The sequence below is a fragment of the Corvus brachyrhynchos genome, unplaced genomic scaffold (assembly GCF_000691975.1).
Source record: "Corvus brachyrhynchos isolate BGI_N302 unplaced genomic scaffold, ASM69197v1 scaffold114, whole genome shotgun sequence".
Taxonomy (NCBI): Eukaryota; Metazoa; Chordata; class Aves; order Passeriformes; family Corvidae; genus Corvus; species Corvus brachyrhynchos.
Genome location: NW_008238337.1, coordinates 1,014,577 through 1,036,258, shown reverse-complemented (window position 1 = coordinate 1,036,258; position 21,682 = coordinate 1,014,577). Strand labels below are relative to the sequence as shown.

General features: G+C 47.6%; 1 protein-coding gene across 1 annotated transcript in view; it reads right to left on the bottom strand.

Moving 5' to 3' along the window:
• Window positions 1-310: 310 nt before the first annotated feature.
• The window catches only part of TMEM132D (transmembrane protein 132D), a 209,901-nt gene continuing 188,529 nt past the window's right edge, over window positions 311-21,682 (bottom strand). Inside the window, exons 6-9 of the mRNA XM_008634130.2 lie at window positions 8,755-8,960; window positions 7,480-7,753; window positions 5,967-6,158; window positions 311-3,173 (exon numbers count right to left, since the gene is read on the bottom strand). Coding sequence (XP_008632352.1) covers window positions 2,004-3,173; window positions 5,967-6,158; window positions 7,480-7,753; window positions 8,755-8,960 — 1,842 coding nt within the window. The 3' untranslated portion in view covers window positions 311-2,003. The remainder of the gene's footprint in view (window positions 3,174-5,966; window positions 6,159-7,479; window positions 7,754-8,754; window positions 8,961-21,682) is intronic.

Here is a 21,682-nt window from a genome sequence, read left to right as displayed (position 1 = left end):
GAAAACCAGAGCTCAAACCCAGAAACTCACATTTTTGGGCTTTCAGGCTAGAAATACAGCATGTGGATTTATCTGCAAATAGTTTCAACTCTTGGAAGGGTGACTTGGTTGCACGGACATTTGTAGCATAACACATTGTTGGAGCTGTGTGTTCTGCCCCACCACGGCACAGTGTAAAACTCCGTGAGGGGATTGTGCCATGAGCGTTCCTGGATTCATCAAAGGACACAGCTCCGTATTGCTGCCAGGCTCTTGCAGGGTAAACCTTCTGACAGTGAAAGGAAAGAGGCATTCAGAGTAGGAAAAAAGATGAAGCCACTAAAATGCAAATTTTATTCACAGTTGGCATGTTTATAAATATATATATTACATTCTTACAATCTACAGTACATTCTAAATATAGAGGGATTCAATCTAAGTGTTTGTGGGAGGGCGGGCGTGTATTAAACTGAGCAACCTAGATTCAAGGATGGAAGACTTAACAAAAAGGGGGCAAGGACTTACTCCAGAAAATAAAGGAAAACTTGAAATATTTGTATATATAAAATCCATTACCTGGATTTTAGTTAGTGCTTTGGCACTTTATCACTGGCCATTGGAGACTGCTGTTGGACCTCACAGGAAATGTCATGGTTTGAGGGCTGGAGGGCACGTCAGGTTGGAAGGGTAATCACTGAAATCCTACCATATGTACATCCTTATCAGAAGAAAACAAAAGATTATCATCACCCCTGGGAGAAACCAATGTTATCTGCTGAGTCTGGCTGTGCAGGGTTCAATGTTGGATGTGCAGCTCTCCCCTGTGACCTCCCAGTGCCCTCTAAACGTGCTGGGCCGGGGGCTAAAGAGGGGGGAAGCACAAGAAACTGAACAACCCTACCTCCCCTAGGGGAGGGGATGCACAAAGAGGCAGCTGCTGGTGGTGTCCTGTGCAGCACAAGTGGCCCTGAGCCCAGGGACAGTGGCCAGCTTTGGGAAATGACAGCATGGACAGCCAGGACAGTGTGGTACCAGCAGGGCTGTGCTCGGCAGGAGCCAAGGAGGAGTGAGTGTGCACGGGAGGGGAGGGAAGGAACCACAGCTTCCAAGGCTGCCTGATCCTGGTGAGTGCCCTCAGGATACCAGATGGGGGTCCAGGGAAATGGCTGGGAATACAAATTCAAAACAGGACAGTCAAATAAAGTGGGCTTTTAAAAATAGCTCATTCTCTCAAACTTTCCAAAACAGACCTTCCTTAATACGAGTGATGTTCTGAGTATAGATTATATCCTCTCCTATTTTACAAATTAAGAAATACCGAAAATTGGCTGGCAAAGTTTATTACCTTGGCATCTACTTAAAAAGAGTTTCAGTTTGAACTGTATATGTGTATCCATTGTCAGTGCTTGGGAGGCAAACATGCTGGTTTGTAAACAGCCCAGTTATCCTCTATCCCCTCCAGATTCTTTGGAAACTCATGACTCCTCAGCTCTGGGAGCTGCTTCGTTCACACTGTTGGTTTTTGTCAGCTTTAAATTAATGTTCCTGGATGAATATTCTCTGCACGTGGCTCCAACGACATGCTCCCTTCATGGATCTATTTATTCTGAGACCAATCTTTTGCTTTTAACCAAAGCTTGCAATATTGAACAGTAGAGCTGTGTGAGCTTTGTAATATCCAAACTGCACTGGAGTTTGTTATATTTATTGATTTCCTGGGAAAGCTCAGAGAATGAGACCGTATTATTTTTCTAAGTTCTTTTTTCATCTTACCGTGTATCAAAAAACCACACACATCTCTCACTTCCATCTCTGAGCACAGAGAAGACTTGAATTTTAAGAGCTGTCCAGGATCTCTGCTCTCCCAGCTGCTTTTGGGCGGCTTCTTGGGGCTCCACTGAGTTATTATCCACCAGCTGATTCTTGTTAGAATACAACATTTTGCCCCACTACCCAAAATTAAAGGCAGAAGGTGAATGAAAAACAAACAAACAAACCGAACAAAAAAAGTCTTTCGTGTCTCATTACGCATTCTCGTGTAATCTCTCCATATAGTTTTTAAGTTCTTTGCACTCCCCCAGGTCCATATCCTGGCAGACCCATTTAATGTCATCCTCATTACTCATCAAGATTGAGTTGACAGTTGGACACCCATCATCAGAGGAGATGGTGGTGAAGGTGGTGAATTTAACCCGTTTCCTCTTAGAGGTAGGAGAGGTGGTTGGTTCACTTTTCTGTTCTTTCCCTTCAGTGAATGTGGACTCAGGAGACCTGAAAGATTGTCCATTGATATTTTTGGTGGCAGTTGTGCTGAGGAGGTATTTGCTCTCCTCATAGTCCACTCCTCTGTCGATGGCTGTGGTACGTTCATCTTGTTGGGATGAGAAATTTATGTGATTCTCCAGGAGTTCTGTCCTGTTGCTCAGCCCAACCCAGTCATGAGAGTGGCTCATGCCCTCCTGCTCTTCGAAGGGAACTTGTTTGTTTCTGTACTTCAAAGCAAAGGTGACACAGTTGATGAGGAACACCAGGATCGCCAGGCAGAAGACCCCCAGCAGAGCATACATCCCGATCTCCAGGTCACTGAGGCCCCGGGGTGTTTGCACCAGGTCGTTCTCCTCCGAGTCTCCGTTGTCTCTTGGCAGATCCACCTGTGCAGGGAAGCTCGTGAAGTCTATGGGCAGGTTCTGGCTGTCATCATCCAGGAGGCTCTCTCTGTCTTCTTTCCTGCTCAGAATAGACCTGTGCGTGGTGGTGCCCCTGCCCTGCTCGTGGCCCATGGAGGAGCTGTAGTACTGCCCATCCCCTCTTTCCTGCCAGGTGTTTTTCTGGCGCCGGTCACTGGCGTGGTTTTCCAGGTGGACACCAACACCCCTGTGCTTGCTGTCACTGATGTTCGGGTTGGCATCACTCTGCCCAAACTTCACTTTAATGCTGCCACTCCCAACAGCCAGGATGCTCTTCCTTTTGGATTTCTGGCACGATTCACTGATCACCATCTCCACCTTCACCAGGGTCCCCTGGCCCTCGGTCTCAGCAGCAATCACAGGCCACCTGAATTTGGGGTCATGGTGGATGGAGACCACCTTCTCATCCAGCGAGGTGGCTGACAGGGAGAAGTCTTTGGAGTCATAAATATCCAGGGGCATGACAGATCCATCACTGAACTGGATCCAGCAGCTGATGGCTGCCTCCTGTAATACGTAAGACAAATATGCACACACTCAGAATGATCACTGAGGGAAATGTGCTCCGTTCTGGTCTATTCCCTCCTCCTCACAAGATCCATGTACCATTAGTAATCAGAAAAGAAATAAATAGGAAGAGCAGTGAAATTAGTATCTTGCCAAGATGTGAAGAGAAATACTAGTCTAAAACACTCGTTGATAATAACATTTGTTTCCACAAAGGTGCTTAAAGGAGCTGTATCCCCTGGGCTCTGCAGAATCCACTTCAGCACCATAATTAATTGCATGTCAGGAAGCATTACCAGTGACTGAGATCATTTACTGTTGTATATTTAAATAAAAAACCCCAATGTTATTTCTAAACTACTTAAAAGACAAAGTCTCCTCTTATTACACAAAACACACGTTGAAAGACAGCTAATATAGCAAACAGGCCCATACATGACTCCATACCATCACTCCTTGGTTTCTGTCTCTCAAATTAAATTAGCAGATTGTGTAAGCAGAGGAAACCCATCAGTTGCTTCTTTAGGAAATGGCCAGGGTAATTTTTACGCTTGTTAGCAATTAAAAGCAAGACAATAATAAAGTTTAATCTTGTGTCACAGCAATGCAGATTGTGTACTCCAGTGTGTGTGGAGGCTTTCTCTGAATGCAAATGAATCCGACCTGGGTACCAATTCTGGAACAAATGTGCCTAATGGTGCAGCCTTCCTGGGATCCTTGACTTCTGGCTTCTAACTTGAAACATTTTAAAGTATTTTTAAATTTCAGAAAACATGTCCTCACCCATTTCTGAAAATCAGGCTCTCTAAGGACTCTCAAATGGCTACTGAAAATTGTTGTGCTATCTGACAAAATCTTTGTATTCCTACATTGATCATTTGCAGACAAAATACAGGTTGTTCCCCCTCAATCTCCTGGCATATCTGCACCTTAGTAGACACTGGAAAATCCCCACCAGACAGACTCCTGGCTCCATCAGTGGATTCTCTACTGTCTGAAATGGGCTTTTGGTCAGAGTTGGGATCACCTTGCTCTGACAGTCTGCCAGACAGACAGACATCCAGCCAACAAATTAACTTGTGAAAACCATGAATATAAAAGTCCTGCTTCTTGAAATAAGCAGTTTTCCATACAGACAGTATTTACATTCTAACTCCACATATGTATAGAGAACAAATACATATGATTACCCTTTAAATTGTTCCTAGCACAAAGTCATTCACCTGCTCAGAGCATGGAGAATAAGCTTCCAGTCTTTTGGGATTGTATCGTGCATAATCTACTGGCCTGATTCCGAAATCCTCAGAGCCACGGAGCTCCCCCTGCTTCAATGGGAGATTTGCCTCTGTCTCTATTTCAGGACAGAGCCCTAAGACTTTGCTGACACTGTCATAAATCCCGGCTTTGTGTTTATTAATCTTTGGATGTTTCTTGAAGGCTGCATAGAATTTGTGTCATCAGCTCTCATCCTCCCACTGTGTTGCTTAAAGCTGCATAATCATTTAATCATTTTGCATTGCTTTGCTTATAGGGACTGTGCTCTGAAAATCCTGTCCTGAGCAACAGAGGGACCCAGCTGCCTTCCAAACCAGAGTCAGCCCTTCCAGAGAGGAGGGCACACAACTCCCTCTCTGGTTTAGTGTGGATCCAGTGCTGCCCTGACTGCACCCCTGCATCCAGGGAAGGACCTGTCCAGACTCCATTTCTGGGAACTGAAATGCCAGAGCAGTGGGACTGACTGCCATCAACGCCTGCTCCTGGGCTGGACTCAGGGCACCCTGTGTAACTCCCCATGTCAGCAGTGGATTAGCTCACTGGCCTTCCCTCAACCTGCCTGGCATCGATTCCTGGGCTCCTGGAACACTATGGGAGCCTGATTTTTATCACCCCATAAAGACAGCAGCTCTGCATTATTTCTCATCCTGCATCCCAAGGATAAGACTCTGTGATGAATTAGAGCACCTCAACAGTTGGCCAGACTTCAAATGTGCATGCCATGATCATTTACCTTTAAAGCTCAGAACATGCTTAAGTGTTAAGAGCCCCGTGCATCCTTGATGAAAGTCCCAGACTGATGGATTTGGGTTGGAAAAGAAGTTTAAATTTCAAATGTATACAGAAGCACAAGGACAAATACCAAGCAGGGACTGATGAGGACATGGCAAAGTCCAAAAGCCCTTGGTAACTGTTGGTTCCTAATAAAGGAACTAAGAGTAATAAGGGGGAAAAAATGGTTTATGAAATCATGAATCAGGAAATGAGTCAGTGATGCTGATTCACATTATAGTAATGAATCAGAATGAAAGGGATGTTCCCTGACTTCTTAAAGTGCTCACAGGAAGTAACTAAAAGAAGAAGAGTTGGGCACAACACAGATCACTTTCTCATGTAAAGATGGAATTAAAGGGTTGATTTGGATATCTGTGGTGAGAGGTTGAACATGGCAGGATGTCCTGGAATGTGGTAGGTGCTGGATGGGACAGAAAAGGGGGGTGTGGGTGTGTGCAAGGGGACTGCTGGTGCTCAATTGTGACACATCACTGAGTTGCCTGTGTTATTTATGGGATCAGCCATGACAGGAGGGGTGTTTGGTGCCTGGGGCTGTTTAAACACAGTGCCCTTTTTGTGAGATCTTTGTTTTTCTGTTTAGGGCCCTTGGTGGCCTTCGGGGAAGTCCCATAAGCAGAAGTTTCATTAGCACACTATTAGTAAAAATCTGCTTGGTTGCAGCAGCTGGAAATGTCAGCTGCAATGACTCAGAGCAGGGTCCTTCCCACAGCCCAGCACCAGTACCTGCTTTGGGGACTGGAGCAGCTCTTGTGCTACAGCTGTAGCAAAGATGGCCCTGTTGCTTCCCGGGCTGAGCTGCAGAGAGAGGGACAGTCCTGTCACCAGCTGCACTCCCAGGTCAGTTATTGTCACCTTTTCGTCCAGGACTGTCACTGTCTTCTCAGCCAAGATGGCATCTGAAAGCGGGGACAGTATCTGAGAAGAAAAACTGAAGTTAGCAACAGCCATTCTGTACATAAAATACCACACAGAACTGTGCTGACAAGGGATGTTTATGGTCATGGGAAGAATTTCACACAGCAGACACTATTAAAATATGATTAAAAAGGGCTACTCATATTCTGTAACTCTTCTGCAATCATAGGGGCCTTGTAACACCTTTCACCTATGCAACTGTAATCAGATGTGCCACTCACCTCTGCAATGTGCCAACTACATCTGCTTCAGGTGTAGTAACAAGCTGTAAATGTAATCTTCATGTGAAATTTAAGTATTTTATTAATCCTCATGTTTTGAGGTACCATAAATAAAATGCAGTCTGTAAATTTATCTGAAGTCCATTGAATAAACTGTATTTATTTCTAGCCTATGGAAAGAAAGGGTAATGTATTGCTACAATAACCTCTCATGGTACTGAATACAAAATTGACAGAGAAAATTTGTTTTGGTTAAGAAAATACACACAGAGGTCAGTGCAGTGATACATGACATCCAAAGACGCTCATTAGCAAGCGAGTTGAATTTAATGATCCATACAGGGTACAGAGCATTTTTAAAGCAGCTTATAAGAGGTGTTCTTTAAAGACAACTTGCTCTCAGCTTTTTACCCTTGGATTTTTCTTTGCACAGTTTTGTGTGCACTGGTTGGAGCATTGTAAGTTCCAGAGCTTTAGAAAGGCATTCAGAAAATCTTTACAGATTTTGCAGGAAGAATCCAATTTCTGCAGCCTTGACAACCTCGGTATCGACAGGTGTGCTGGTTGTTTCTGCTTTGACACTTTGGGATGATAAGCATGTTTGGAGAGAGAGATTTTTTTCCCTGTTCTAATGTTTGTTAACATGTTTTCTACTTCAGTATCACTGAAACAATCTCTCTCTCCCCATCTCCTTTTCCTTTTCTTTTAATTAATATTATATTCCAGTCTCACTTCCTTAACCAGCTCTAGTTAATTTTCACTTTACCCTTTGCTCTGTCAGTGTAGGCTGGGAGAAGACTGAGCTGTTCCACCAGCTGCATGCCTTGTGATAACCCTTATCCTGGCTCCAGCTTCAAAAGCAGCCTTAGACAAAAATAATCAGAAAAAGCCTCCCAATATACAGGTTGGATAAAATTAAATAAAACTGTGATCTACTATACTTTGGGGCACAAGACAAGGAGAGAAAACTATCTCCTCCATGACTTCTAGCTCTTGCTGCAATTCTTTTGCACTCAAAAATCGTTGGCTCCAGGTTTTGTTGTTAATGCTGGATCACCCCATGCCCAGGGAGGAACAGAACACATCAGTGATTTCCTTACCTGAATCGTGGTCATTCCAAGCTCCAGCCCAACCAGAACCTGCCCGTCCTGCAGCCTGGCGATCCTCGGCTCCTCCACCTGCATGAAGTCCCTGACGAGGTCGGTGATGTCCAGCTGCCAGTCGGAGCCCAGCAGGAAGCTCAGCGGGGCCCCAGGCTCCGGGGCCTCAGCCACGAACTGCGTGAGCACCCTGACCATGGCGTGCTGGTACTGCAGGGTGCAGCCCCTGCCCCTGCGCTCATCCTCATCCTCGTCGTCGCTGTCCCTGGCCGGCCTGCCGGGACAACAGCAGGGAGAAGTGAAACTGTGTTGGGAGAGCCTGGAACAGGAGAGCTGCTGCTGACCTAAGTCTGCAGCCTGGCTGTGGGACCAAGCTGCTTCCTTCAGGTTCTCCCACTTTTATCCTGTTTCCCTTGTTCGTAACTCCAGGACAGCACTTGAGATCACCAACTGGCCTCCCAGCTTTGCTACCACACTGTCCCCCCCAAATACCTTCCATTATTTTCCATGTCAAGTCCTTGCTTTCCGGACATTCACACTTCTTTTCTTTCTGGATCTTCCCATAAACATCTTTGTGTTGCCATGGAAATCTCCTCTGCACCTACACACACATCCCTCTCTGTACAGTACAATTTGAAATCACATCTCCACCAAAATGTCTTTGCTCTGGTACTAACAGAAACCTGTCACAAATGTCTTCATTTGCAGGTGGGAATACCAAGTACCTACTCTATCAATTCGTTTCTCTTGTTCTTAATAACACTGACAACAGATGCAGACAGTTCTGACCTGCTTCATCCATCCTCTGTTCTGTGGGCACTGGCAGAGTCTGAAAGCTCTGTCCTGACTCTGGGACTCTGATCACTGCCATGGGACCCTACAGGGATCTGAAACAGGTATGTGCTAATTGTGACCACTGACAATGGATCCATGAACTGCCAGGACCTGTGAACAGGCTGTTTTTTCGAGAGCTGGTGCCTGCTGATGTCTCCTTGCTGCCTCGTGCCTGATCCTGCCTAACTTGACCAATTGGCTCTTCCCATCTTAGTCCTTAGTGCTACAAAAGGAAATTGATTTCCAATATAGGTTCGTGCAGCCTGCAGTTTCCATTTCCCTTAGAAGTCCAGTGCAGGAGCCTACTGAATAAATGTCTGGTGACCTTCAAATTTACAGCAGAATTGCATTAAGGCCAAATGAGCATGTTCAGATCCACTGGCCCTGACAGGTCCCTGGCAAGTGCACAGCCCAGAATGAACATCCTCTAATGAAACCTACCTCTTATTAGAGATGATGGGGACTCTCCACCCCTTGATCTGATTTAGTTCTGTGTCAGAGACCTCTATCTGCAGCGGGAGACGAGGAATCCAGACTGTCATTTCTAAAGGGGCACTCAGATGCTGGTAAGTAAAATTAACTATGACATTCACTTTGCCTTTCATTTCCTTCCCATTGACAAAGACATAGTCACATCTGTCAGAAACCTGGAAATAAAAAGGAGAAGGAAAAAAAATTAATGAGTCTCTTCATGAATTATAAAGTTCACTACATGCTGGGTAAGTGAGTAGGAGGAAGAGAAAGGATCTAGGTTTAAACTAGCTCCAGGTTCAGAGGACAACTAGGACTAACGAGAAAGGTGCCTGGTGTGCCCTTCATAGCCTGTATAATTCAGCATCGTTTTAACAGGCTGGCTTTTCCTGCTATAAACAGTTCTAGTATAATTTAAGATAAGAGAACAGCTTTTTTTTTTTGTCCTTAATTCCCACTCCAACCGTAGGACAGATCTAGTAAAATGGCAGGGACAGAAGATTCCTCTCCTCTCCCCAAAGCTCAGCCAGACTTCCCAGTCCTCCTGCTCTCCTGTGTGCAGCCCAAGGAGCCCCACTCACCTGGAGCAGGAAGAGGTAACTGAACTGAGAAGGGGCTGACCTTTCTAATCAACCCCAGAATGGGACAGAGTTCTTCACGAGTCCTGCCACAGGTACCGGGGAATAGAAGGTCACAACCAAAAGGAATCCCAGGGAAGAGCTCACTGATGCCCAGGGCTGTCCACTGGGCCCAAACAGCTTCCTCCCTGCTGCCAGCCTGGCAGAGGCCTTACACAACTCTGGAGCAGAGCTCAAGCCAGTCCTGATGTCACTTTATTTATTACCTGCAGCTCTGGACATCAATATTGCAGAGAGTTAGTAAATCTCACTCGAGCAATTTAACAGTTACTGCAAGGATCTAGGTGAGCTGACAGGACCTGTTCATTACAGTTAGTTAAAATATATGAGTAAATGTGCACGTCAAATAATTTATTAACTACCACTTTACCGTGCTGATGATCTGAAGGAATGATCTATTAGAACCCTGAACTCTTTTCACAATCCATTACCAGCCAGCCCTTCTATTCCATTCCATCAATGTGTTTAATATTTCTCACTCTGGAATGTATAGTCTCATCCTTATCTGAATTTAATGCCATTTTCTACTTTTCTGTTTAAATGCTAAATGAATTTAAATCATATTTAAATATCACCAGCTTTTGTAGGATAATTTGCATTCCTGATATTATTATCTTTAAACAACAACACCCCCCTCCCAGACAGATCCACAGTGAATGCATTTCCATCCTGGCTTGTCTGAGCCTAGGTAACGCACCAAGAAAAGGTTATCATGGCTTTTGCAATGTCTCCTTCCCAAGCAAAGTCTGCTTTAAGGTCAAACTCCTGTAGTTGCTGTCGGGTTCAGCAGGAAAGTAAGGAGTTTGTTTAGAAGCAGAGTTATGGGTTTGGGGATTGTCTCGTGTAAGCCTGTTTTACATCAGCTCCTAACAGCTCCTGTCAGGATCCAATCTCAGTGTGTTGCACAGCAGGAAAACCCAGCTGCTGTCAAAAACCCCTCAAAACATGAGGGGAGGAGCTCAGAGCAGGCAACTGAGCACAGACACGTCCCAGGCTGGCTGGGGCCTCGGGCACTGATGTTACATCCACTCCCCACAGTGCTGATCCCAACTGGCCTGGGACTTGGCAAAACTCCAGAGAAGCTCGATGTGAGCCTGCAGGAATGGCTGCAGGGGAGGCTGGAAGCACAAGCACATCCCCTTGGGGGAGCAGCATGTCTGGGCCGCAGCACCAGAGCACACATTCCTGTTTCTTGCAGGAGCCACACGACTGTGAGTGGGATATTTTCAGGGCAAGAACTGCACCGTGCTTCCCTCCTGCAATGTGTGATAGCCTGTCCGACAGGCAGGAGGGGAGAAGACCTTCAGGCAGTGCCTGGCACATCTGCTCCTTCTCCCACCTTGCTTCTCGCTAAATGGAAATCGTCTGCTGCTTGCTGGCACGGTGCTTATCCCTGTTGCCTTTTTGTATTTTAAGTGCTGTTCTCACACCAGACAAGTCTCTTATGTGCTAATGAGCTCTGTCTGCTGCTTTGTGCCTTCCCCACTTCCCCTGAGACACCAGTGGGGAGAGAAACTGGGCAGAGAGTCAAAGTGCTGATTTCCACCGGCGAGGCAATAGATAAAGCTGGAGACAGAGTGGCCCCGAGGTCACACCAGCCCGGGGGCTGATGGCCCTGGGCTCCTGCACTCGCCCTTGCGCTCTGCAGGCTGGACCAGGGGCACAAAGGAATGCTCTGAACACCAGGATTTTCCTGGGTAGCACCTGGGTAAGAGCTTGCCACCTCTGCTTCCAGTTACCAACACCTCACATTGGTCAATCTTAGCTAATTAACACATTAGGCCATTAAACGTCATAAACCTAGGACTGAAGTCTTAAGGCACTTAGGGACTGAAACACTTCCCAGTGACTGAGGGCAGCAGGTAAGCTTTTGTGCCTGGCAGCACAGAAATCAGAGCTGAGCTTCCAAACCACCGTGTGGAGCCGCTGGGCCTTGCAGGTCCCTTTCGTGTCCCCTGCATGTCCCTTCCATGTCCCTTCCACATCCCCTGCATATCCCCAGGATGTCCCTTCCATGTCCCTTCCACGTCCCCTGCATATCCCCAGCATGTCCCTTCCATGTCCCTTCCATGTCCCCTGCATATCCCCAGCATGTCCCTTCCATGTCCCTTCCATGTCCCCTGCCTGTCCCCGTGTATCCCCTGCGTGTTCCCTGCTCTGCACTCGGCCAGGGCTGCTGGCAGGGCACCTGCCAAACCTCTCCTGGCCTGGGTAAGGCTCTGCTGTCTGAACAGTCACTTTTGAAGCACACACACACAGTGCAGGTGGGATTTTGCTGCTGTTTTTATTATCTGTGAGCATGTAAAGAGCAGCCCAGCACACAGAACTCAACACACACTCTCCCAGGCACAGAGATAACAGCTGAATTATGCTAGTTAGAGATGGGAATCAGACTCTCAGATTTGGAATCCATTAATACTCAAGCAATAACAAGACAAAGAAAATTTGGCAGACAAACAGACCTCAATTCCAACTTTATCAGGGTTTACTGCACAACGAGAGTTAAAAAAGAATCCATCCCTAAAAGACTACTACATGAATGATTAAATAAATACATGACCTTATGCCTTCAAGATTATGATTTATAAAACAAACTGACGGTCAGGAAAAAAATGGCTATGCTTGGGATACCCGCCTGTGCCTGTTTCCCTGGCTGTAAGTGAAGTCGGCAACAACTATGAGCTCATTCAGTTCCCAGCCAGCCCTTCACTGTTGGGATGAATAAGCATCACTGTTCTGCTGCAGTTTGCATGCAGTCCTAACAGAGCAACATCAAAACATGGGGCAAAGTACAGTACATTTTCATAAATCAGGCCAGCACATTCAGAAACAGGTCATCAATAGACAGGCAGATTAGCCATGCCCGTGTTCCTGCAGACACATCCGAACCATTCATCTTCCAGCACAGAGAAGGGATAAAAAGATGGGGGGGGGGGAGAAGAAAAATCGAGCTTCTCTGTCTCTTCTGAGATTGTGTTTTCCAAGCTGTTTATTGGGAAAGAGGGAGTATCTTGTGCAGCGAGTTTGCTGGGCCTCAGCTGAGCCTCTGCAGGACAAACATGCACGGGAGGAAGGGCTGTCCCAGGCAGTGGCAGCTGGCAGGCTGGGGACTGTCCCCACAGCTGGCACGGGCCCTGCGGCCTCTCTCATGGCTTCTCCCAGTGATGCTGATGGGAAGAGCCCAGGGAGGCTTCGCCTACCACAGCCCCTTCTGAGCCTGCATTTCCCTTCCCAGCCTGCAAAGGATTCCAGCTCCTCAGCCAGGCAGGCAGCTCCTTTCCTTCAGCATTAATTCATATAAAGGGGCTTGGAGTGCCGCCAGCCCCTGCCCAGCACGCTGGCCTCACCACGGCTGTGCTTGCAGAGCATCCAAGCAGCGCACAAAGGCACCAGGGAGCCCTGCACATGCCCTGGGAGTGCCCGGCAGAGTGGGGCTGCAGCAGCCTGGGCACACAACAGAGATCCCAGCCAGCCAGCAAACACTGTCTGAAACGCAACAGCAGCTACAAAGGGACTGGAGCAAGGTGGGTGATTTGTGGGGAAAACCAATCTGTTTGCTTTCCAAAATCCAGGGACTCCCTCCCATCTCTCATTTCCCCCTCCTGCTTTTGAGTTTTGGTATCTCAGGGACGGCAACTCCAGTTTTCAGTAAAGGTGAGAACGGCTCAAGAGAGAAAGAGTAGATTTTCTTTTACTGCTAATGTACTGCTGGAATACATCTCTGTGTTGTGGCCACCGTGATTCAAGGACATTATAATGCCATTAAACCCTTCTGGTGCTGTGCTCCCTTGCTAAAGCTTTTCTAGGCTTTGTGTCACTGGAGCTTTTCACACAACTACACTGAGCTGACTTCCATTAATTAAGCGAGGCTGTACTTAGCGTTCACAAGATGCTCCAGAAATTCTCTCGGTACAGGGCTTTTATCTCTTGAGGGACTGAGGTTTGAATGGCCTTTTTTGGGCATGAACTTGGTAGGTTATAAAAGTGCTTTGGGTTTCTTTTGGCTCCTGCAGGTCCCCCTCTTTTTCTGACATCAGTGAACAGCTAAGACAGCTGCCTCTGAGTCACACACACACATCTAATCACTGAGTGCCAGGCACCGAGGGCAGAGGTCCGTCCCACACTGCCAGCACAGCACAGAGGCAGGAATTACATTTCCAAGTGCCCCACGCCCATACCAAACACGCAGCTTCTGGCAAGCTGGATGTGGAGTTCAATCATCAGTGCTACAAAAAAAATGTGCAGAGTGGAGCATTTCAGATGTGCTCAGCACTGAATTCAAACCCCCAGTCCCATTGTCAGCAAAGGGAAGAGAGCGAAGTCACTGCTGCTTCCTCCTGCAGCTCCTCGTGCAAATCTGCAGCGCCCGGCCCCACGTGCAGCTCTGTACTTTGGGTGCCCCCAAACCGAGCCCAAAGCTCAGCTGGCAGCCCTGCAGCTGTGCAGAGGATGCTGCTGTGCCACTCCAACACAGAGCCCTTCCCTGGCAAACACAAGGAGGGCATTGCTGGTCCAAGGCACTTCTTTTTTACATTACCTCTAAAAGGCTGATTGTGCTGTTTGAACAGGGGTCATCTCTGTCCTCTAAAACTCCCCACTTTCTGTACACTCTTGGGGTAGGATCACAAACCAGAGGAATTAGCTTTTAGTAATTTCTCTTATTTTATTTCACTGTTTGCTACATTATCTGTGGAAGAACACACTAAACTCTTGGAAGCAGGACTTCAGCCAGCCCAGGGAGAACGTGGCAAGAAGCAATAAGGCCCCTCACAAATCCCACACGGTCCCTGTCACACCGACCTCCTGCATCCATGTCTCCAGTGAACATTCTTCCCATCCCTTTCCTAAAAGGATTTTACTGCTTTTCCCACTGCCCTGGTGTGCAGGCTGTCTGTGGGAGATCTGAATTTGTGGCTGACTATTCCTCTGGTCCCATAAATCCTGCGTTAGCTTTGCGCTGAAGAGAATCCAAAGACACAGTGGGAGGGAGGGAAGGGGAATGTACATCATAACTCCCAGAAGAGGTACCCAGCATTTCACTGTCAGCTCTCAGGAATAACTGTAGCAGTCTTTCCCCACCTCATTATCATTATTAAATTCCCATGGGATAACAGTAAAGCCCTCACAGGAGACTGCTTTTCTGCTGCAGTAATTCTGCTGGAACTCCTACGAAGTCCCAGCTAATAAGTCTTTGAAAGTAAGATGTACCTTGAGCAGTTTAGGTCTCTACATTTCAAGGGTGGCCAGTTAGGAAGGTAAGCCTCTGATATTTCCACATAAAAATCTGTATTTGGGAATCACTCTGCCCCCATCCATGTTGCTGTAAATGATCCTTCCCCCACACCAGCACTCTCTGTATGTAACATACACTTCAAACACAGCCCTGCCACCTTGGCAAGCTCATGGGATCTCTCCTGATTTAGCACCGCACACATTTTCCTTGGTCTACCAGCATAAATGGGGATATTTAGTAACGTAAGTTATGATAATGAGCCCTGCCTAAATCACTGCTGTCAGAAGAAGAATGGGGGAGTCTCTTCTAACCATTAAAAATGAATGAAGAGAGAAATAAATAAGCAAAAGCAGCTCATTTGAGCTATAAAAGACTTGAGAACACAAGCTGTGTACCAAGGTACAAAAGGATGAGGCCATTATTAGCTCTATAAGTCACTTATAAATGACTCGGGGGAGGCGGAGTCACCTTTAATCACCCGCGCTTAACCCGAGGTGCGAGATCGTTCTGAGATAGCTGAACCCAGCCTGAAATGATGCGAGGCACAGATAAATAACTCTGATGAGGCTGCAGCACAGGGGTGGATCAGCCCTAAGCCCACTGTAGGTCTCGAGAAGGGCCCTGTCCCAGTCTGGGATTCCTGAGGAGTGTGAGGATCAGGAATCACCAGATCGATGGCAGCAGCAGATCTGTAAAACCACCCCGGATGCTGCTGGAATCAGGAGCAACCACTGAACAGCTGCTCTGGAGGCATAATTACAGCACCTCCTGTGCTGCAGAGAAAGATCTTCATTTTCTTCCCCAGAAAGAAGCAGTAAATGCAAATGGCACCGCACCAGGTTTAGGGATGCTCCTCCTGCTCCTCGGCTGCTCAGGGACTCTGCAGGTTCAGCATCCCAGGCTGGGCTGCTCCACAGCTGCTGAGAGAAGGATGACCTGGCCTGAGCCCTGGTGACTGGATTCCAGACAGACTTCAAACCCAGCCTCACCTGGATCAAAGCTTTCCCCATTTGGGGAGATTTACACTGAATAAGGTCTTCTTAATTTTAAATATTTTGAATTTTAACTGTGAGGGTTGAAGTACCTGCTGAAATCTGAAAATACCCTTTCAAAGGTGATAAATATTAGAACAAGAGGGAATGGTTTTAAACTGCAAGAGGGCATGATTAAATTAGATATTAGGAAGAAATTCTTTACTCTGAGGGTGGGCAGGCCCTGGCACAGGGTGCCCAGAGCAGCTGGGGCTGCCCCTGGATCCCTGGAGTGTCCAAGGCCAGGCTGGACACTGGGGCTGGGAGCAACCGGGGACAGTGGAAAGTTGAACCTTGATGATGTGCCTCCCAGCCCAACCCATTCTCTGATCCTATGACATGATGAGCTGTCTCCTCAAGACTTCCCAGCTCGTCATCCTTTCCAGCTGCTTCTCTGCTCTGTGCAGAAGGACCTTGCCTTTTTTAGAGGAGGGTCAAGTGACACATCTGGACTCTGCAGGTTCAGAAAAACCAGAGGGTGCTCTGAATTTGGAAAGTCCACACCTTCAAAGTGTCAGCACCTTTCTGCAGTGGTTTTCCTATCGCAGCATGACACCAAACAATACTGCGCCCACGGCTGTATCTGCTTTTCCTACCCAGAGACAAACATCTCCCTTCGTTTTTAAGGGTCTTGTTTCCTGCCAGGCTTTCCACAGTGTCCTGATGGAAGCCCACCTAACGCTGCTACAAACAGATACCAGCAGAGACCTGTGCACATGAAAAATGTTTTCTACTGCACTAATCCACCTGAAGCATCTCGCAGAGCATATTGATTAAGAGAGCTCTGATAGCAATTAATTTCTAAGAAATATTTTAGTTTGTTCTGCAGCTTTGTGGCAAACATCAATGTGTTATCCTCAGCCAAATACACCCGAGTGAAATACGCAATGGGGCATTTTAAAAGGCCTTACAATTCTGGGCAAACATCCAATTGTAGCTGCAAGTGTAATAGTTCCTTTGTGATCCGACACAACGCCCGCAGCGTGTTGGTGTTACCAACTGAAAAATCCCCTCATTAACAGCCTCTCCTCAGGAATCACCTTTTGCTTTGTAAAATCAAGACCTGGTGGATAAAACTTCAGTGGGTTTTTCCCTTCTGTTTCTTTTGCCCCCCTTTCCACTACTACAAACAGTCAATTTCTCGCTGTGCCGTGGATTTGCACAGATTTTATACATTTTTCGGGGTTGCAGTGAGAGAAGAGCAGCTCCTGCCCAGCCCTTTGTGAACACATCATTAATCTCTGTACACTCTGTCCTCACCTGTGATTTATTTCTGTCCGTGGGCTGCCTTTAAAGAGCTTGTCCCCACTGACCACTGAGCTCAGGCCAGCCAGGGGCCACCTGATGTGCTGAGTGTCCCCTCTGCCATGGGACTGGCAGTCGAGCTGCCTGGAGGATGAACGCTGCATTTCAGCAGGGCTTTCAAGACACCTACATTTACTTTCATTTTTGGGTCACGAAATTCAGTTTCATTTCAATTTCAAATGATTAAAATTATGTAAAAATACATAACATCAAGGGAAAAGTTATTTTAAAATGAAAAAATCAAAACATTTCATTTTGGAAATGTCACAACAAGTTGTTTCCTTGACACAACAGGAACCTGGTAGCATCCTTTTCTTCTTTTGTTTTCTGTCAGAAATGAAATTCCAGGGAAATTAGCATCATTTCATGAAGCTGCTTTACAGGACTACAAATTCTGGCTGAATAAACTCTGCCAAATTTTCCCCAATAAGGCTTAATCAACTGGGGCCACAAATCAAAACAAAATCATCACGATGAAACTCTGTTCAATTAAAATCCAATCACACAGAATCCGTGGTACCTTTGGCACAATGAACAGTGCTACTCCCACGTGCAGGAGGGGAAGTAAAGGCACAGAACAACCTTTCCAAAAGCCCAGGATTGATTCCCAGCTCCCTCACACACTTACTAGATGGCTGTGTGTAATTTATTGAGATCAATACTCCCAAGGATACTGAAGTGTTAACTCCCACTGAACTCCAGGGGAGTTTGGTGGTTAAACCTCCCTAAGAATCCGGCCTTTAATCTCCCTTTGATGTATTTGTAAAACAAGGATCCTATCCCCCTTGCTTCACAGGGATTTTGCAAAGCCTAATCTGTAAGAAACAAGGAAGAGCTCAGGTGCTGGAGTTACACAACTGCACCTTGCTGTTGATTACCATTTATGTGCAGCTCTTCGGGCCAGCCCTCCCCCCCCCCCCCCCCCCCCCGCCCCCGCCCCCGCCGAGGGCAGGGGCAGCTCTGGGGTGCAGCTCTGGGGTGCAGCTCTGTCCCTGCCAAGCAGGGCACACACAGAGAATTCAAACGGCCTCATTCACTGCTGCTGCTCCCCGCTCCTCTGCAGCCAGAGCCATCCCTCATTTGCCCTTGGCTGGGCTGCAATTCCTGCTTTCCAGCTGGAAAAGGAGGTGGCGACTTCCTGCCCACCTGCTGCTCGGGATGCTCAGCGAGCGGCGATGCTGCCAGCACGGGATGAGCACAGCACCGAGACGGCTAGGCACTGTTGCATGAGCTGCCAGAAAGCTGCTGGACTCAGCCCACCTCGTGCGGGAGATTTTAGGAGCCACAATTGTTTGTAATCAATGTGAGAACACTTTCTTGCTCCTGTTAAGTTACATCTTCCTCTTTCTCTCTCGATCTGGAAACCACGAGCACTCTGTGTCACTCACTGCAGCCATCCGAGTGAAGCAGGAGAAGAACGAGAAACACAGCCAGCACCCCAAGCTTTTCCTCACTAAACTGAGAATGGCATTACTGCCCTCCCTCCAGGAAAGCCTAAAGAGGAGCAATGACAACAGAACAACTTTGCTTCGCACTCGTGAAAAGGAGGCTGCTCACTTGTCTCTGGGTAATGAGTACCTGATGGCCAAGGGAAGCAGAGCTGATGAACAATGTGACAAATCCTACGGACTAAACCAGGCTGCAAAGGGGACAGTCAGACTTCCAGATCCATCAGGTCCAGTCAGTGAAGCACCAATGGGGAGAGGAGCGTAATTAAGACACACAGAGAGCTTGGAATAGCCGTCTCTAGGGGCTGTCATCCCGTGTGTGAGACCCCTGCCCTGGGGAGCAGCCGGGAGCAAAATGCCTGCAATACCCGTCTGACCAAAGGAAAGTGTTTCCTGCAATTCCTGTGCTCTCCCAGGGCAGCTGAAGGACCTTAGGAATTGCTGAATCTGCCCAAAAGCAGAGCAGTCCCAGTGCTGCCTGGCTGTCCCAGCAGGCTGGGGCTGGAGCGCTCCCACAGCACACGGGCACCGGGAGTTCAGACCCAGACTGTGGCCAAATCCCACGCCTAAAGCTTCACAGGACATCTGTGACCCAGCCAAGAACTGAAACCCCAAATCCCAGGGCTCTCCTCCCAACAGGGCCCTGTTATTCCAGGCCAGGGCAGACCCTGCTCTAACAGAATCACAGAGTATCCTGGACTGGAAGGCACCCACAGGGATCACCAAGCACAGCTCCTGGCCTTGCACAGGACAGCCCCAAGAAGCCCAGAGAAGGGTTCCCCTGGCCCCACCACCTGTGGGAGCACCAGGCTTTGCTGCTGCCACTCTCTTGGGACTTTTTCTCTCTCTGCAGTGCACACGGGCAGGTGTGAGCCGGGGGCTGCTGCCTGCCTCCCTGCTGGCTTTGCACAGCACAACACTCCCCTGGCTCTGTGCAGTTCCTCTTTTGGCACTGCCATCACACATAAACACAATTACGTTAACAAGCCTCTCTTTGTAAAGAACTCCTGTCTTTCTCTTCGTTGCCCTGAGCCTTGCTTCCAGTCACTCCTCATCCATCCTGACCAGGTCATTTCGGATGTATTGTGCAAGTGCAGAGGAGAGCTCTGCCTCACCACTGAATTCAAATGCCTTTTACACAGACGCTGCTTCCAAGGGTGTGGGTGGGACGGAGTGAGGCCACCACCATGTGCTGAGCAGTGTGGACTGAAGCTCCTCTGCACATCCCCATGGACTGCAGCTCCTCCACACACCCTGGCTTCATTTCCAGTGAAATTTATTTTTTCTCTGTTAGAAAAAAATAAGATCCTCCTTTAAAGGGTTTTCATAGCTTTATGGAAAATTGCTTAAAACCAAATAAAATGTAAAAATTCTTTTGTATCAACTGATGAAAAAAGAAATGACCATCCTTATTGTAGTTTTAAGCATGACTGCTATGAAATTTGCTGTGGGTTTGGTCCAACAAACCAACAGCTGTTGGTTTTCTTTGTAAAGAAAAAAATAGAGGAACTAGTTTAAAATGCTTTTTCTCTAAGGCCGTAAGAGAAATGTAAATTCTTTCAGACCATTCTGGACTTCTGAATTAGTTAGAAAAAAGCACTGGGCTGATACATTCTCTGCCTCCTTGGATTCACTCATCTTTCATCTCCATCACTGCATTGCAGACTAGCAGCATCGCTATTGTTCTGACAACATTCTCATTTTTCCAGCTTCCAAGAAGTCTCTAGACAGGGGTTGTCAGTTCTAATTATCCAGCTCGTGCTGCAGCAACAGGTGGTTACCAAGGTCTCGGGAACCCCACTTTCACCTTTTGCAAAGGGATGACAAAGCCTGGCCCTGGTCCTGACACAGCTGCACATGAGGGCAGGCAGGAGCAGGGGAAGGCAGGCACGTGGAACAGGAGGAGCTGGTGATGGTGGCTCCTCTGCCAAACCTTCCCAAGCACACCTGCAAGGGGCACCTGGGCTGGCTGTGGGCACATGGATCCTCGAACTGAGAGATCTGTGGAGATTTACAACACCCAGAGCCAGCTGAGCACTAAAAGCTCGGAGTTCCAGAGGAGTAGAGCTGTGCCCACACAATTCAGCTCCACATCTCCCTCCAGACACCACAGCAGTGTGCAGACCCACCAGCCTGGGCATCTCTGTGCCACGGGCCGTGGCAGGACACACACACACCACAGGCAGCTGACGGCTCAGCCCTGCACCAGCAAACGGGATTGGGTGCTCAAGGATCCAGTCTTGAGGAGAGCCAAATTCCATCCATCAAGGTGACTGCCCTTTGACTCTGGTAAGCTCTGAGCCTACCCCAAACAGCCACACTTCTTCCCTCCCACAGGGAAAGTCCTGTGTTTCTAAGCTCTGCCCAAACAGTAATGGGCTATACATAAACTTTAATTAGGGACACCAGTGAGGACTGATCTGACCCAAGCCAAGCACGAGACCAGACCTCCACAGACTTAAAGGAGATGAGAGATTCGCAAGAGAAGTGATTGAAAAGACCCTGCAGGGAGAGGAGAATGCCAGGATAAAAGGAGTGGAGTTTGAACTCCTCAGTGCACTCAGACTGCAGTGTCCCACAAGCCCAGATCTGCAGGTACCAACTTGAGCTGAGCCATTTCTCAGCTGGTACTGAACAGAACAAGGACCAAAAGCTGCTGAAATCACTTGTGTAACTCAGACACCGCCCCAGCAAGGGCACTGCATTTCAGTCACTTCAACACAGCGAAAAGGAGATGAAATATGGCTAGCAATGGCAGACTTTAGAGCTACAAGGACAAAGAGATTTCCATCTTGGTAACAGGAGGACTTCAAAGAGTTTTAAGGATCCAGTCCTCTTTCTGCTAGAGAGTTTGCCTAGGCAAAGTCTAGTTCTACTCCTCTGGCAAGTACTCAGATCTCCAACATCACAACTTAGGGGGAAAAAAAAGGAAAGATCTGTTGCAATATACATGTACTCATGCATGCACAGCAGGCTCTGGAAAGTTGGCCAACACTTTGAAGTGACTGGGGAAAAATAATGCAAGAGCAAAGCATGAAAAATTTCTGAAAGAGACCTGTGCCTTTTTAAGCCAAGAACCACTTGCAGAGAAGCATATCTGAGCAGGACTGTGCTCCAACAGCAGAGCAGCAGCCACAATACACAAGTGCCAGATGAAAGCTGGCATCAGCCAACACGGACAGGCTGGAGAGCCAGAGAATGTTTTCCAAGCCACACTTGCTGTAAAAGTGACTCCCGAGAGTG